We start from the raw sequence: 18,927 nt of genomic DNA, 5'->3' as shown, positions 1-18,927 counted from the left end.
GAACGTCATATCGATGTTTATGTCTTCATATAATAAATAGTGTTGCCAACGAAGTGTTTTACAGCTAAATATTTTGAATCCTCAAATAGAAATATATTTTAAAACTAAAATTGAAACAACCTATCGTAATACAGAGAGGACTTTAACTGTTTGGAACATTACATTGTAGACCAAAATTCTCATTCTCGAGTTTGTGGGATACAGTGTGAATGTAACAGTACTTATATCGGGATACTTAAGGGATTCAAAACAAGAAAATTCAACTAAACCCAGTTTGTTTAAACATTTACACAAATGATTTATATGTTACGCAAATCAAGTACACACGAATTGAAAAATACGTATTTAAATCTTCCGCACAAAGAATCGAGGACTTGCTACTGATAGAAATTTTTATAGAGAATAGGGCATCACTATCAACAGCTTTATAAACAAAATTAAATATTCTCACAATTTTAAACAACATTTTCATTGGAAGTAATACCGACTCACCAACACTGCAAAATTTGAAAGGAGAAGTCGCAACAACCAAAGTGGCTATTTTTCGAAGGTTAGTGTTTGTATTCAGTGAAGTAAATTAAACGTATAATTCGTTGTTTAAGTCATTTGTAATCTAATTAAGAGTTTATTGAACTTAAGTGCGTAGACGAAGAACTTATTGGACTTCGTCTACGTAACATTACTTCTGTATTCTTTGTAATTCTAATATTGTAGATATAGTAGAATATTGCTTTCTTTCTATCAAGTAACAACTTCTGGAAAGACAAAGTGGTCGAAATTGTCAACAGCTATTTAAATTAAAAATGTGGAATACAGTAATAATGAACTTAGTAAATACTGTTTTGAATATTTCTTTCTCTACGAAATATCAAATACAATTTTTTTTTTATTATTATCAGTAGTTTTTCGAAATCTCAAGTAAAGGATAAAAAACAATTAACGTTCTTCTACGCATAGCATAAGATAAATTTTGCTTGATTATTTTCGAACGTGTGTAATTGCAAGCCTGATCGTACATGAAGAAGCTTACTGAAAAGTAAATCTTAGCTTTTCTATGAATAAGTTTGATTTAGTTAATTCAATTGCAGGAAATCACTACAGATAAACTATACTATAACATTTGTAATGTAAAATAGATTGTGTAGAAATGCAAGAAAGCGAAAAAGAAAATGTTGGGGTAAAAAGAAAGTAGACATGGCATGACTGGAGTAAATCATTGAGAAATTAACAAAAAAGTAAATTAACAGCATTAAAAGTAAAAAAATAATAACACATTATGAAGCAGCTTTTGCGAGTAGTTGAGCGAAACATAAGAGTTTCTATGCAAACAGATGCAGACATTAGAACATCATTTTTATTCCCTGAAAAATTTAATTTCTTGACATCTGTTTATAGAATCATTGTAAAAAACTTTCAAGTGGAGGTGTAAGGTACTTTTGTACGAGCCAACACAGTTTCAAATTAATAAATAATGCCTCGCTTGTAGCAGTTTAACTATAATATTGATTTTTAAAAATATATTGTAACTTGTAGAAGTGGCCATTCTACACACGTGCAGAATAAGGTTTGATAATTATGAAACTGAATTTACATGTAGAAATTGCTTGAACATTATAGAAATTGTCCCTTCCTCCTTTAAGAGTAGAATTTTCGAAAACGCTGAAACACATATTCGGTTATTTTTGATTATGAATTTATACGCCAAATTTCACACCTTCTCACAATGCATCCTCATATTGTGATATTTTCTTAATAAAGAATCGAAAATTTAAATATATCAGAAACTACCCTCTTTTCCCCTTTAAGAACGGAATATTTTAAAATACTGAAACACGCGTTTGATTATTTTTTAATCAGGCATCTATACACCAAGTTTCATACTCCAACTTAAGCGAATCTTTCCATAGAACATTTTCTATATGAAATATCGAAAATTTGAATATGAAAAAATGTACCGAATTTCATACCTTAAAAATAAGCGAATCCTGACATTCTGCATTTTATAAACTGAAAGTCAGAAATTAGAATATTATACAAATTGTCCTCTTTTCTTTTTAAACGCAGAATTTCGAAAAATGTCGAAATACATACTTTGAAATGCAATTTCGTAGAGTCACGAAACTTTTCGTGGACTGGTTCAAATATGTACTAAATGTAGGAGAAAGATGCCATTTTTATAATCTAAAACAAGAACTTGGTCAATCATGCATCAATATGCTGTGCAACTGGAGACAGGTTTACAGATACAGGCGCCATTCACTGGTAGAGGTAATTCGAGATCAGCTACGGAAGTAATTTGCAGTGTTAAGAATGTTAGTGTTCAGAATATGTTAGGAACACTAAAATTTTAGCGTTGGATATGGTCAAGAGCATCGGGAATTCAAGAACACAGAAGATTATCCCATGAGACAACAGAAATGCATTTCGACCAGTATAATGTAAAGAGCTTAAAATCACAAATGACTACAGTTACTTATCCTGTTTTCAACTTAAGTCTCACTACTAAAAAAAAAAAAAAAAAAAAGTGTCACTTGCAGTTGAGAATCACCTTTTGATAAGCAAGAGACACGCGTTGCTTTCTTTTATGCGAATTGATGAACTATTTTGCAAGGTACTGTCCGAACACCAGGTTGCTCAAATAAACATTAAAAAAATTTACATGTTGAAATTTCCCGAGGTTAGCAACTATAACATTTTACTGGCTCTACATGCGTTCAACAAGTGGTTATCCGGGATCCAATGTTGGTAACGACGACGTTCTTTACATTGAATAATATCTCCATCACTGAAGTGACAGATAATAACAGAGAGCTTGAAGAGACAACGGAGATGGACAGCTCTGAAATGATGAATGTGAAACGAAATTCAATAACAAACTGTAGATAGAGAAGCTTTGGAATGAAGGGATTTAAACATTATCAGTGTCGATGATGTTATTTGTGTTATTGAGGTTGCAGATGATGGAAACGAGCTTTAACCAACGAGCTGGGTTGATGTTAATTGTCACATACCTCAGGGATCAAAGGACATAGTAGGAAAATATAGATGCAAATATAGACAATATAAAATGACAAGACACAAGAATAAAATGCAGGGACGGCGTTAAGGGTGGGCGACCGCCCACCCCAACAGAAGTAGAATAATGAAGGTGACCAGTGCCGGATTTAGGTTTGATGGGGCCCTAAGCTGTCGAAGATAATGGGTCTCTTTGTATTTCTAGCTTTCTTTTTCAGCGACAAAATTTCGTCTTTTTTATTTGAATATATGCTATATGGTAATTTATGGACCTAATACATATCTAAGTACGTTTTTGCATATATTTCGTTATCTTCAATACTTACTGTTTTGAATACATTACAGAAAAACTGTAAAATTTGTAAAATTAGCGGTAGTTTAATTTGGTCCTAATAAAGCCCCTTGTCAATCTTCTCTGTTTTCTTTTTGCACCAACTATGATCAACGCTCCATGCCATGCTTCTACAATATGTGGAGGCCGTATCATTTCTCATTTCAAGTTGTTTCTATTCAGTTGGATAAAGTTTGAAATGTTTCCAGGGATCCGATGTAAGTAAATACAATCTGAATATCATCCAGGGTTGGTAATTACTGCCTGAAGCTCAACTAATCGGGTGAGCTTTTTCCAGGTCAGGTTACTAGAGTAACTCAAAATGGAATGCAACTCTTGAAGATTACACAAGGTGTAATACGACACAAATTCGCTGGAAGCAGAGGCGAATCTAGAAGGTTAAAACTGGAGGAGGGGCAACTAAAACCCAGATTATGATAGATATATTGTGAGTTTACTATAAACTTTCAAAAGTGTGTAAGTAGTGGCTTCAATAATTTCTGTCACTCAAAAAACTGGGGGCTTAGACCTCTCCGGCCCCTGGTTAGATACGTCTCTGGCTGAAAAACCTGTTGCAATAAAATTATTATAAGTCCTATAAATGTAGGTAGCATCTTTTTACTGCGACGTGAAAAGATGTTGGTACCTTGCCTTGCTAGGTAGTAACTAGTGCCGATAACCTAATGCATTCAGTCTGCTGCATACTAACTTACACAACGTAAATTCGGGCAGTTCTGAACGTAACAATACATAAAATACTGTTAATATATACAAACGAACAACTCATATGCCTATAACGAATGGATGAAATCACTATGATTCGTGCTCCTATTCTTTCCTTTAGTCAGGGGTGGATCCATTCTGAATGTTTAGGGAGGCAGTCGCTCGAAGTCAATAGGTTTTATTTTACGTTTATAATACAAAGGTGAAAATTCTTAGGATAGGTTTTATTTTTAAAATAAAAAATATTCAATTCTGGGGGGCGATCGCCCCCTGGATCCGCCCCTGCCTTTAGTGATCCATTATTGCACTCTATAGATCACTATATGAGCTCATCCGTGGCTAAGCGGTTAGCGTACGCACCTTTGGAGTGGGAGACCCGGGTTCGATTCCCGGAGAGAGCTCATGTGGTTCGGATTCCACGTTAATCAGTAGTTCCGTCTCATATAGCCTCGCTGCTGAAAGGGACATTCAATTCAAAATCAACTCAACTCTAAAGATCACTTTGAAAATCAGTGCCAAGTTCTGAAAGTTATGAAAATACTTCTGCACACTACTTTTCATACTTACGTACAGCGAAATATCTATAATTTTGCGATATAAAGATTATTGCCGCTTAGGGCTGTAATTCCAATATATTTTACTATTATTTTGCCAGCTTGTCGTTTCATGTCTTCTTCTTATGCATCCACTGTTACCAGACTCAATTTCTTGTCGAATTCCAAATAGTACGTGAAAGGGTAATACTAGAGTTCTATCCGCATACAAGATACTGTATCACTTATGCTGTGAAGTCTTATTAAAATAGTTAAGTGTAATGGCTGTAAAACAGGGTCCCGATTACGAATGGGGCTCTGAAACAAGATCCCCATTACAAGCGGAGCTGGGAAACGAGGCCTCCATTATAAGCGGGGCTGGGCAACAGAAATCCCATTGCAGGCGGTCTGGAAAACAGGCCCCTATTACTTGCTTCATGAGAGCTTAATACATAATAGTACAGAACACCGTTGTTGTATGTGCGTTTTATCTTGCTTGCTTTTTCATATTATTTGGAAATGACATTACAGCTATTTTTCTTTAATTTTTTTTTGGGGGGGGGGGCAACCTTATACGTAAATCTGGCACTGAAGGTGGCATCCTGTACTTCAAAAGCAATAGGTATTACTTTCGATTGAAATGTAATAGGTTCTAGGACTCTGTTTAACTCTGCAATGAACAATTATTTTAAGACAGATACTTATAGTAATATAATGATGACAAAAGTCGTGATAATTGAATTAAAATTTAACACACATATACACAATCGTGCTATTGAAACGCCAGTGATTGTATGTGCTGCACTGAAAAAAAAGGAAGTACATTTTAAAAAGCCGACTAAATAATGGACAGGTGGCCAGTATTGTCTATTGTCTCATTTCAGAAAGAGAGGGAGGGAAATAGTGCTTTGTGTCGGCGCGATAGCTTATAAAAAAGGGTTGCAACTTGCAATTGTTTACAACAATGTACCAATTACCACATGTCTTATCCGTGTGGCATTATACAGATTTGAAAAAAAAAAAAAAAAACTTATTACAGCATTGTTGAGTTGATCTCTGTTGCGTTCAGAAGTCTCGGTGGTCGATGCTTGTTCAGCTAATATGTCGAAAAAACTTCTCAGCGATCTCTTCTCAGGCTCAGTGTCTTCCTTGTGTTCAAAGAAACGCGATTTTCAATCCGTTGACGTTAGTGATAATCCTTCCTCAATAGAGAAATCAGACAAAAATACAAATACATGTCACAACCAGGATTCTCAATTTGAAGTGTTCGATTACGAAGAAAGTGAAAATGAACTAGATGCTGGAGAGAGCGAAGACGACAGTATTGCTTCTGAATATACTGATTTATATTTTTTGTCTCTTGCTTTCTTGTAATAAATTCTTCAAAGATAAAAATGTTTGCAGTAGCCTATTTTATCCTTGGTTTACTTTACCTACTTGTTGTGTATTTTATGTTATTGACGAAAAGTAGAGTATTATCTGTTAGTGTGTGTTGTTGGAACCTTCTTTTATTTCTATGCATTCATGTGCATTCTTGGAGGGAGAGAAGTTAAAGCTGTCTTGAACTTCATCGACTACACAATACACACCGTTATTATTGCTTAAAAAAAAAAAAAAAAAAAAAAAAAAAACCTGGAAGTAGAGGTAGTGTCTCTGCCACACGGAATTCTGTAGGTCGAGCCTATAGCCCATCCTAAGTCCTGCATTTCTCCGTCCCACCAGGCGAATGCCGGAATTGTACCTTCTATAAGGCCAAGACAGCTGTTTTCACATCCTTGTTCCTCCCCAATTTCGGTCTGAGCCTTAGCTAACTAAAGACTCTAAAAATTGAAACTTAATTATTGTGAGATGCTCTAACGTTATTATGGAATCGTCCAATATTGACTCTCTTTGGATGAACCCCTTGGGATCAGCGAAAATGCGACCTGCATACTGCTCTACCCAAAACAATTTTCCCCCAAACTACAAATTTGCTGGAAATTGTCTTGACGCTACCTGTGTGATCAGCATCTTATGAGCGTTCTTTCAGCGTGCATAAGAGGCTCAATATTGATTTATGTTTGAGACACGGAGGATATTAATGATTTTGTGAATAATATACAAATATATAAAGGATATCAGGATCTTCTAAAAAAATGCTAAAGTTTGTTAATGCTTATTAAATTTACACGATAGCCAGTTGAAATTATATTGAAATTTATTAGTCTAGTATAAAATGTTTCTTCAGCTATGTAGAATATTACATTTTAACGCAAAAATATACGTCTTGATAGCCTGTGTGTTCAGTTGTGATAGCCTCATGGAAGTCATGTCACTATTTTAGGGTAGTGAACATCTGTTACTATATTGTAACTATTTTCTCAAGCTACAAAGTATATAAAGGTACAAGGCAAAAAGGTATGTATAAATCAAAAAGTGTTTGTATGAAGTATTGCGTTTTATAATGTTCTGGTTGGATGTCCTTGGATAAGTAAACACTAGTAATACATACTTTTTTTTTAAAAAAAAAATATTGCTTCATTATCGCATTTCGTCGGAGAGGTTCACTGTTCCAACCTCCGAAAGAGTAGTTCAAGTTTAATTTAGGACAATTTATTGGTGAGTTCTCCAAACAATCATTTCGTGTTGATTATCCGCGGTTACCGAGCTCCCGATTCCGCGAATTATCGTGAGTACACAATAATATATATATATATATATATATATATATATATATATATATATATATATATATATATATATATATATATATATATATATATATATATATATTCAATTTGCAAATATGCTCCCCCCAATTCAGAACTCTGGCTACGTTCCTGCTTGAGGATGTCATTATGCAATATAACATTGAAGTAATAACAGAACATCAAAAGCACAAATGTATGTTTCTTTTCTTTCTTCTTTACTATTATCAGTGTTTTTTAAAGTAGTTGCCTCCTACTTAAATGTAGTCTTTGTAGGCCCCAAATGTTAAGTTTGTTAGGAGATCTCTATTAATTGTTTCTACTTAGATTTCTATCTTCTTCAGTAGAAGGAATATTTCGAGTAATACTTGTAATCATCCTGTTCAAATTTGTTCTATACCCATTTTATCTTTTTAAAAGTAATTTAATTTAACAAGGTGTTTTTTTTTAAATATTCCTTCTTATATTTAACTAATTTATTTCTCTTCTTTTTATAAATTTATACCATTAAGGAGAATGAATTGTATCATACTTCGAATTGGTTTCGAATTATAAGTTGCCATGATATATTTATAAGAATATGGACCTAATCCAACATAAGAATTTAATTTTTGAAGAAATGTAGATCTTTGATTTTATAAATAACTACATTCGAATAATAAATGATTAAGAGTACCTATGCCCTTATCACACCAACAGTAGTAAGTATCCTTTTTTCTAATTTGAAATGATTTCACGGGTTAGTGCTGTACCAAAAATAATTCTATAATATGTAATGATTTCTTTTCTTGACCATTGTTTTATAAATTCTCTAGGTTTATGGGTATGATATCGAGTGTTACCGAGTAATTATGTCCAGGCAATAATTTGTTTTTTGTTGCCATCGTGTTACTGCTGTTAGAAATGCCTGTCTATAATATAATATGGAATTTTTATATAATATGGTTTTCCATTTTTACTTGCAGACTTTGCAGCATTATCAATAAGGTCCCCATATTTTAAACCAAGTGAGAAGGTATGAAATAAACCTGTACAATGAAATTCTTATTTTGAAGTGTTTGAAAAGGGTATTTTATGTTTAAAATTGTCCAAATAAACTTTGCATCCCAGTGAGTATTTTGCAGTGTTTGAAGAACACTGAGTGGATCGGTACAAATGCATGAAATAAATGTTATGTTTTATATATATATATAGTAATGTCTGACGGATGGCAAATGCTTCTGCTTCAAAGATTGATAAGGCTGATGATAATTTATATTTCAGAATTAGTTTTTTTTTTTTTTTTTGGATAAAACACATATTGCAGCACCCACTGAAGAATTTGGGTATTTGGATTCATCTGTATAAATTAAAACAGTATCTGAACGTAATTTTTGAATTTTTTCTTCCCAAAAATTTTTATACAGTTTAGTACTTAATTCTAAATTTTCTATTTTGGTAAAATTTGGGATGGTAACGTTAATGTTTTTTAAATTAATTGTATATTGCCAGGTAAAGCAAGGAAGAAGTGGAACCTTATGGATGAAAGGCTTTATATTTTTAAGACCATTATATGCTAGATAGATCCACGGTCTATTATTAAAATAAGGTATCTTTTTTGTCCTATTAAATAAATTTTCTGTTTGTTGTATCTTATTGATTATTAATGATGATTATTAAGACTAAATCTTGATGAAATGAATTTTTCTGCCGCTCGTTGCAATAATATAGTTAATGTTAGTAGTTGTTTTTTTCTAAAAGTGCTTGTTTTGGGCAAAATCTTGGTTGTGAAAATATGATGCTAAGTAAACTATAAATGATGCTTTCTAATCGTTTATAAAATCGATTGATATTGTTAGAATAAAATATTCCTTCATGCGTAAACTTAGGCATTACCGTTTGTTTTAGAATATTTGATAAACTGAAAGCATTAATACCATATTTCTTTGTTGCTATGGATTGAAATAATGTTGAAAATTTATTTGCTTTCTGTGAAAGATACCGTAAATGCTGATTCCAGTTTAATCTTTTTATCTAATAATAATCCTAAATATTTAATATGAGGTTCGTTCGATAATTTATTTTTATGTCAATTGTTATTATTGGTACAGATATCCGTCGTGTAAAAATTATATTTTTTTAAAATTTATTTTAAATTCATTTTGCTGTGTTCAATAAGTTAATGACTCAAGGAAGTTTTCTATTCTCTTTTTCCCAATCTTCAAGTTTGTTGTCAGCGTCGTAACTAGTATGTCATCCGCAAACGAAACTAATTTAATTGTTTAGTATTTGAGCTAATTAGGTCATTGATATATATATTGAAAAGCATAGGACTTAAGTTATTACCTTGCAGTAGCCCTATAGATGTAGTACGGGCCATATTATAAGTATTACCAACCTATATATATATATTCCTATTGATTAATGTATTATCCTAATAATTTTACTCGGTATATTAAACTTATATAATTTGTTTATAAGTATATCCAAAATTACAGAATCATTCTTTTTGTAAATCAATACTATATTGCCAATAGATATTTTCTGGTATAAAATGAGTAATGAATATCCAAAATTATTGGGGCTAAAGCATCATAGGTGGAAGTATGTTTACGGAATCCAGCTATGTTATGGAGATATAGGCAAAGTATATTAATCCATAGATACGCAGTAATGCTCTCTTTAATTATGGATCGGAATTACTGACTGGAAAGGAAAGCAAGATGGAGTAAGGTTGCCAGAAATGAAAAGTAAATAAAAATAATTCTGTAAATATCATAAAATAGGTTGTTTAAATATTGAGGAAGGGGGAAATCAAATAGAAAAATGGAAGGAAATTATTGATAACATGGAGAAATTAAATATATACACAAAATGCTAATTACAGCAACAAACATGAGGGATGAAATTACCCCACCTTTGGAAGAAACTAAGTACAAGTGGGAAGGAAGAAATAGAAAGACTGGAGATATTAAAGGACGAGGAATTGGAGTTATAATAAATAAAAATATAAGTATCATAGAAAACAAATTAAGATACAAAACCAAGGCCGTAAATAATCATTTATAGATAAAGGTAAAACTGAAAAAAAGGAATTTTATGTAGGTATAATATATTGGAGACCCGAAAAATCTAGAGTGGGACACGGAAATATACAATTGTGTAAATGAAGATTTAAATGAAATAAGAAAATGTAGATTATATAATAGGAGGAGATTTAGATGCGCATTTGATGGAAACGGAAGGAGAAGTAATCAAAAATGGGCAGCTTTTATACTCACTAGTAGAGGATTTTAATTTAGAAATAATGAACATAAGACAAACACCAGTTAAGAAGACATACTTCAAAAGAGAGATAGCTACTACCAGGGGCGTGCCATGGAAAATCAGCACCCGGGGCGAGAGTATACGACGGCGCCTCCATACATATATTCCAAGCAATTTTTCCTATCTTTTTTCCTTTTTTCTCCCGAATTTTTACCCCCTTACTTCGGCGCCCGGGGCCGTCGCCCCGCTCGGCCCCCCATGGCACGGCCCTGGCTACTACTATGGATTACTTTCTTGCTAGTGAAGAAAGCAGGAAAATGGTTAAACAATTTGATGTTGATGAAGAGAAAATTTGCAGTGTAAGAAGTGATCATAGATTACTAAAAATGGAGGTATTTGATCAGGAGGGCAAGAGAATTTATTCAAAGAAATAAATAAAAGAGATCAAAACAAACCTACTATTAGAAGACTGGAAAAAGAAGAAGAAATAAAGAAATATAAAGAGAAGTTAGAAAAGGAATACATAGATAAACAAAGCTATGAATCTCTAGTAACAAAAATTAAAAGTGCTGCAGCTGAAGTCATAAAAGTGAAGGAAGGCAATAAAGATTATAGAGAAAGTAGTAAGTTCATTGGACCAAAGATACAGAAACAAAAATTAATATAAAAAAGAAAAAGCCGAACCCACAGATTAATACCAAAGAAATTCAGAATAGGAGAAATTGGGTTAGAAGAAGTAATTCAAGCATGGAACGAATATATAAATAGCAAGAAAGATGGATACATAGCTAAAATGAAAGAAATACGAAATTTCAATGAAGAAATATCAGAGGAAATTAAGTCAAGAGGGAGAGAAGCATGGACAAGATTTTGGAAATATGTCAGACAAAAATAAAACGAAACAGAAAAAAAAAACATTCTTAGAAATGGAAAGGGACAAATGTTGAGAGGACGGAAATTGGGATATATTTAACAAATTGGACGATGAAGCAAAATTATGAAAAATGGATAAATGAAACAAATAAGTTAGCAAAAATAAATAATAAGAGTGCAGAAAAAGAAAGTCAGGAATTAACATATGATATTGAAAACATGGAAATAGAGAAGGCTAGGAAGAGGAAAGCAACAGGAACAGTTGAGGTGTCAAATGAGATGTTAATAAAACTAGATAATACAATTTTGGAAAGTTTAAAGGATATTATGAGTAATATACTTGAATCAAGAACCATTCCTCCAAGTTGGAAGCAAACAAAGATTAAGTTAATATATAAAGGCAAAGAAAAGATAAACATGACATAAAAAGTATAGACCAATACCAATACTATTACCAGCTGCGTATATAACTTATTTGCAATTATTCTAAGAGACATGTTAATGAACTGGCTAGAGAAAAACAAAATATTAAGTGAGTTACAATATGGATTCAGAACAGATAGAAGAGCAACAGATAACATCTACATTATACCACAACTGATAGAAATATGCAGAGAAAGAAGAGAAGATTTCATAGTAGCATTTATTGATATTGAAAAGGCGTATGATACAGTCAAGAGAATGATATTATTGGAAGTAATGGAAAACTTAAGAACATCAAAGAACTATATAAGGATAACAAATACAGATATGAAATGGGAAACATAAAATCAAAATGGATAGACAGTAACAAAGGTTTGAAAAAAGGATATCCTCTATCACCACTTCTATTCCTGATATACATACACGAAGTGGAAGAAGCATTGATCAAAACAAACAGAAAGATAGAATTAAGATTGCAAGGAAAAGAAAAAGTAAGAAAAATCCCTGGCACTCTATATGCATACAATGTAGCATTGATGAGTAATAATATTGAAGTCATTAAGGAAATGTTAGAAACCGTAGTTAGGAAAGGAGAAGAAATTGGTTTAAAAATAAATGAAGAAAAAAGCAGTTCTTGGTTTTTAGTGGAGACATAGAGGATCAAAATACACAAGCAGGAAACATAATAATAAGCAGGATTCAAAAAATAGAATTTTTAGGAATCACACTTGAAGAAGGAGAACAATACTTACTTGAACACGAGAAAAACTGAAAAATAAACTACAAAAATATACAGCAATTATAAAAAAAATGAAGCAATGTGGTCACACAACATATATGGGATGTCAAGAATGCTATGGAAACAAACATTTCCGCTAATATATACAAATGAAGTAATAACTTTATCGGATAAAACCAGGAATATTTTACAAGCGCAAAATCAAATATGAAGGTTTGCTCTAGGAGCAAATGACTTAAGTACAAATGTAACAATAACAGGACAGATGGGATGGAGTGTTTTTGAAAAAAGAGAAGTTATGTGTAATATAAAATATTTTGGAAGATTAAAATTTATGGAAGAAATAAGATTAGTAAAAGTTGTATGTGAGGCCAATAAACATATGAGAAAAGGGGAAAACACAAAATGGTTTAGGAAAGTTAGGAAATTAGAAAGAAAATATGATCAAACTACCCGCTGGCACAGAGAAGAGAATTATAAAAAATGGGAAAAATCACCGAAAAACAATTAAAGAAAAAGCGTAGGAAAAGGGTATGAAGTAGTCAAGAAGAACACTTTGAAAGGAATATACACATATAAAAAGCGTTATGAGAAAATAAATTATATGGACCAGGGGCGGATCCAGGACCAACTTCTGGGGGGGGGGCGGTGGGTTGTCATACTGCTACTCTTAAGGGCTCCAAACATTGGGATGTGTTTTATTTATATATATCAAATAAGAAAGTCTCCTCTTCTGGGGGGGCGATCACCCCGATTCGCCCCTGATATGGACAATGATTTAGGAGCAGTTTACTTATCAAAGCCAGGTCAGGAATCCTTGAAACAAGGGTAAGATTGAAAAAATTAAAGAAGTGAATGGAAATGTCAACTATGTTTAAAAGAAGATTAAACACTAGAACACTTATTGTTAAAATGTGAAGAAACCCCAAAAATAAGAGAAACATGGAAATTGAACGATGTTATAAAAAAGGAAGGGAATTTGGTTAAATTAGCTTGGGAGCAAGGCTTTAATGTAAATGGAAAGGAACTAAGTGAGAAAGAAATAAAAAAAACAAAGAACTTCTTGAATTTTTGTGGAAAATGTTAAAGAAAAAAGACCAGTAAAGATTTTTTTTTATTTTTCTCACTATTTTTACTTTTTTAAATTTTTTTTTCAGGAACCAAACTTCCGAAGAGAAAGAAGGAAAATACCTTGAACCTTGAACCTTGATGATAGTGGAACTTAGGGAAATTTTACTCATAAAGGGATTTTTTGAGCATACGTGAGAGAAATTTTGACGTTAGGACCTAGCATCACTGATGTGATGTAGATTCACATGCTTTCTTTAAAACAAATCTTCAGGTGTTTTTATGCTGTCAATAGAATTCTTTTTAAATAACAGAAATAGTATTGTTTGCCGCTTTCGTTAGGAATAATTGTACTAAATATGAATGATTTTGAGACACTGTGTCGCTTTTGCTTGAATGATTTGAATGAAAGTTTTAAAGTAAATATATTTGATAAAGGAAACGGATGCAGAAATATAGTGCAAAAAGCCTTAACCTGCCTCGCTATTACAGTAAGTATACATAATTCTATGTTAGGTATATTTTGGAAAGATGATGAAGCATATTTTTGGAACTGGGGGGCAGAATATCTTGCTTAAATATCGCAGAGTTGCTTTCTTGCTAGATATTCTGTATTTTTTGATAATTTAGGTAGGCTAGGTTAGTTTGGGTTAGTGTAGTTTAGATTAGGTTAGGATATTTGGATTTGGTCCGGCGATACGACAGTTAACCACATGAAATGATATGTAGAAATGCGTACTATTTGCAAGACGTAGAAGATTTTGATGATTCAGCAGCATGATAGTCCTGTAAGATGGTGATTCAGTGCGTTGAATGTGATATTTCGCATTGAGTTTTACAGAATTATGTAAGAACAATGAAAAGAATCTTATTATTTTTTATGAGGTCCACGTATTACTGAATTTAAGCGATAATTGAAGCTTCTATGAGAGACGGTTTAAATCACTGTTCTGGTCTAACTAAAGTCTTATTGGGTAACCTAACCTAACTTAAACTAACTTGAACTATCCTAACCTAACTGTGTTTAATGATTTAGTTGCTTTTTTGTATGTTTGAAACTGGAGGGATAGCTCTAAACTTAAGCCAAAGGTGAATAGATGTAGCCAACCTACTCCACGTTCACAAGCGGGTCAACTCACACCATGATCATCCCTTTTATCACTCTACGCAGTTAGGCCCTATTAAATATGGTCACATTAATAACACGAGACATGAAACAAATGGTCAAGAAACAGTAGGAATGTTGCCTAAGCCGAGTCAGCGCAAGGTGAAACTGGAATGCCCAAGCGATAGCGAGGTTGGATTCGAATGGAGCAGGCGCTTAGCGAGTGTGAGTATACGCGTTAGCGAGGGTAGTGAAAGCAAGTCGGTTTTTACAATGGTGTGAGTTGCAATAGCACTTACCATGGTTTCATACTAGTAGCGCTCCAATTGTAAACAGGGGGGCGCGGTGGCTCAGTGGTAGAGCGTTCACCTCTGGTGCTTGGGGTCCCGGGTTCGATCCCAGCCCCCGCCAAGTGAACTTTGTGGTGGACAAACATCGTGCTCGTGGGTTTTCTCGGGGTACTCCCGTTTCCTCCCACTTTCTTCATTCCACCATTTCACTCATTTCTCATTATCACCGTCTCCTTTAGCCTAACCGGCATAAGCGTGGGACGTAAAACTCAAAGATTTCATTTTTCCAATTGTAAACATAAATTACAGCTTCTGTACACTGTAGAAATACACTGCCGGTGGAGAATGGTATCTAATGCAGTTCTCTCTCATATGCACTCACTTATTTTATTCGTCGTAAACATTTGTAATGATTTTATATTTTTCTAAACCTAATATACAAGTGGGTTGTTGTTTAGCTTTGCGGGGCCAGGTTAACTGACTTTTTTGCGATATTTTATTCCCGTTAGGTTAGGTTAGGTTAATAACATTTAATTCAGACAGTATTACTGAACGAGCGTCAGCGAGTGAAGGCGAGTTAAAACCCCGTAGGACAGGGTCTTTTCTGTCATTGTTGCGGTACGTGACGTTTGGGCGCGAGTTAAGAGTCCCTATCACTGCAAAATTAAATTACCGCTAATTTTACAGTAATTATGTGATATCTTCAAATAGATAAAAGATAATCGAAAAGTGGATCAAGACCTCCCTAGATGATGTTATTTTGCATGAAGTACCGTTATCAGGAGTCAGCTAGTAGCTTCCCGTTTGCAGTTATTTAGAAACGCGAAAATAAATGTCGATTTTCTAAATGGCTGGAAATCGAAAGTAGATAAATGACTCGTGATAACGGTATTTCAAGCAAAATAATATTGTCTAGGGAGTTCTTGTTCCACTTTTCGATTTTCTTTTATCCATTTGAAGATATCACATAATTTCTGTAAAATTAGCTGTATTTTAATTTCGCAGTGATGAAGCTTCTTAAATTAAAAAGCCGTCGTGTTAGGCCCTGAATACTATGTTCGAATCAAGATATCACAAGGTGTCTACTGCAGTGGAAGTCCTTGAATTATACTGGATTTTGTTTTACATACTAGAAATAATGGAATTTCAAAATTCTAGGTTCTCCTCAGAGCTTCGATGAGTCTCCAGATCGAAGGATGATCCATCTGCAACTCAGACTGCAACGCGCGGTGAGCAGCTTCTACCACATTGTTGGTCCTTGCTTGGTCATTTTTGACCCTTTCATATACATTCCACATGTGAACAGGAAATATTGGAGGTCTAGTTCCATTTCGATTTGGTCTGCGTAAAAGAAAAAAATCGATTAGTGCAAAGTCATAAACAATTAGAATTACCAGTAATTACTCCAGAAAGTAGTTTTCAGTGGGAAATTTGTGTGAAAATAATGAAGTTAGGAACTGTAAGAATTTGATTACTGTACCTAACTATGTATATTGTATGGGTGCACGAGAGTATATTTCAGATTATTTAAATATTGGTTACTTATTCTCTCGTGTGGAAATAACATAATTACAAATTATTTCCAAAATAATTATTATGTATATATATTAAATGAAAATCATATTTAAACCAAAGCTTTTGATTCGAATAACCACATACTAAAAACTGAAAAAAAAAAAGAAAGAAAAGGAATGAATTCATACTTAAATAATTGTCCTCAGACCAGTCAATCAATTACAGGTTGCAGTTCAGCAGGCACGTAGGCTGCTACAGCGTCAAAAGCTTCGTTTAGTGCATGAATAGGTATAAAAGCCAAAGACATTATCATTTTGGCCTTGTGAGCAAAGTCAGGGTCGGTGTTGTATTGTGGCAGAAGAGAATCAGATCCTAACTTCTTTTCTAGATTTCTGGCGAGATGGAATGAACACCCAAATAACTGCGCATCTGGAAACACTTCCTGCACTGCTTGAAATAGAACTATCTAAAAATCTATTGATATGGACTGAGCTGAAAGTTTGGCAATTTTGATTTTAAAGCTGAAAACTTCACATAAACAGGACGTTGTTTATTCGGCAGTAGACAGTAAAAAATTGGTAGCACAAAACCACGCCGTTCTCCCACCACTACAAAAATTTGGGAATACAACGCAGGCGTTTGACGAAAGGTACCGTTCATGTAAAATGTTTTGCATTGTCCAAGCCTGTTTGAGAATGTCTCTCTTCCGAAAACAAGAATTCGATCTTCATCTCACGTATTAATGAGTAAGAAGTTTTCAGAAGTTCCGGGGCTAGGTTGATATAGCTTATATTCATGGGGACTAGTGAGTTCAGATAAGCATCGAGGCTAAGGTGGGGCGGCGTGAACGTCTCTTATTATGCTTTGCACTAATTTTCTAAGGGCATCTACATTAGGCACCTTCCCTACGACAGAAACAGGAAGCTCCTGGATTTCATTTGTAATAATCTGAGATGGCAGTTCTATCGTTCTCTGCCCTGCGTTTAATTGCATTTCGAACTCTTGCAACAAAAATTCCCAAAGCATCATTATCATGGTTGTGATCGTTCATTCTTTGTAGCACCTGTGGGAAAGAGAGAGAGAGAAAAAAACAGTGCACAACGGTAGGAGCATTCAATACCTTTGAAGTAACAAGTCACTGGCTTGATACATACACTAACACACATATGATAGACCCCTTTTTTTTCGAATGTAACACGTGTTCGAATTTTCAATAATAATAATAATAATAAATCTTAAACGCAAGACTTGCGGGCAGATTTTCAAAACTGCAACCTGGATTGGTGGCGTAAACCTGACAACGCATTTTTTTTTTTTTTTGAATATGTCAAAACTAGGTCTATATAGACGCAAACAAACTTGGTGTGTTTAAAATTCAGAATTTTAAAACTTTATCTAAGGATATCTCATAGTTATACTGGGTCTGGGCATTCGTTTGTCAAAAGATACCCAAACCAGGCCTAAACAAATGCCACAAACGGAAAAAAGAAAAAAAAAAAAACGAACTATAGGCTTACTTTCTCAGTAATAATAAATGGGTTAGGGAGCGTGCGAGAGCACAGTTCACTTATTACTTTTAATGGCCAGACCAGGCCTAAGCAAATTTTTAAAACTGAAATATGGACACGAAACTTGAAATTAGACGGATGCCCAGAGTGCCCACGTTCATACTTGGCCTGGTCATTTGTCAAAAGGCGGCCAAACTAGGCCTAAACCAAAGCTAAAAAAATGGAAGTACTTACCTATTTTTTAAAATTAATATTACTTTTCAAAATATTAATAAAATGAACATTCATTGCACTTTTTACATTCAACCGATATCGCAAACTATTTCAATAAACATTACGAACGTATATAGTTATTCGTTTATTGATAAATTAGTTAATATTGCAATTCAAATATGGAGTTATGTCCTTGAACTATGTATCAATAACATTTACTTACGTGCCCAGTTCTGGCGTCTGTGTGAACACGAGCTTTACACCTTTCCGCCTTTCTTTCACATCGCCAAATTATTATTATTATTATTATTATTTGTTCCATCCACGCTGTCCTGGTCGAAAACATACTGAAACCCGTTGTCTACTAATTTAAACCATTCCCTTTTTGATAACACTTCCATACTTCACACTGAAATGAGACTGAGAAAACCACACTGACTAGACAAACACAAATCCTGCACAAGCCGACTCAGATATATAGGGGGCCTCATTAAAAGTATTGAAAATTAAACAAAATTGAAATATTCTTGATTGGCTGTTTATCATGAACGTGTTTTGATTAGTCCTAGAGAGACGATCAAAGCTTTCTTTTCTTTCACAGCTTTTAGTTAGGCGAGATGGTGCAGCAAATGCAAATTTTAAAATACAAAACAACATG

The 18,927-nt window shown here is 33.6% G+C and overlaps 1 protein-coding gene across 1 annotated transcript in view; it reads left to right on the top strand.

The window, feature by feature from the left end:
* Positions 1–13,889: 13,889 nt before the first annotated feature.
* Positions 13,890–18,927, top strand: part of LOC145680676 (uncharacterized) — a 79,000-nt gene continuing 73,962 nt past the window's right edge. Inside the window, exon 1 of the mRNA XM_081751539.1 lies at positions 13,890–14,129. Coding sequence (XP_081607665.1) covers positions 13,998–14,129 — 132 coding nt within the window. The 5' untranslated portion in view covers positions 13,890–13,997. The remainder of the gene's footprint in view (positions 14,130–18,927) is intronic.

The sequence above is a fragment of the Thermobia domestica genome, chromosome 3, assembly GCF_964235325.1.
Source record: "Thermobia domestica chromosome 3, izTheDome1.hap1.1, whole genome shotgun sequence".
NCBI classification, from domain to species: Eukaryota; Metazoa; Arthropoda; class Insecta; order Zygentoma; family Lepismatidae; genus Thermobia; species Thermobia domestica.
This window is presented reverse-complemented; position numbering and strand designations above follow the sequence as displayed.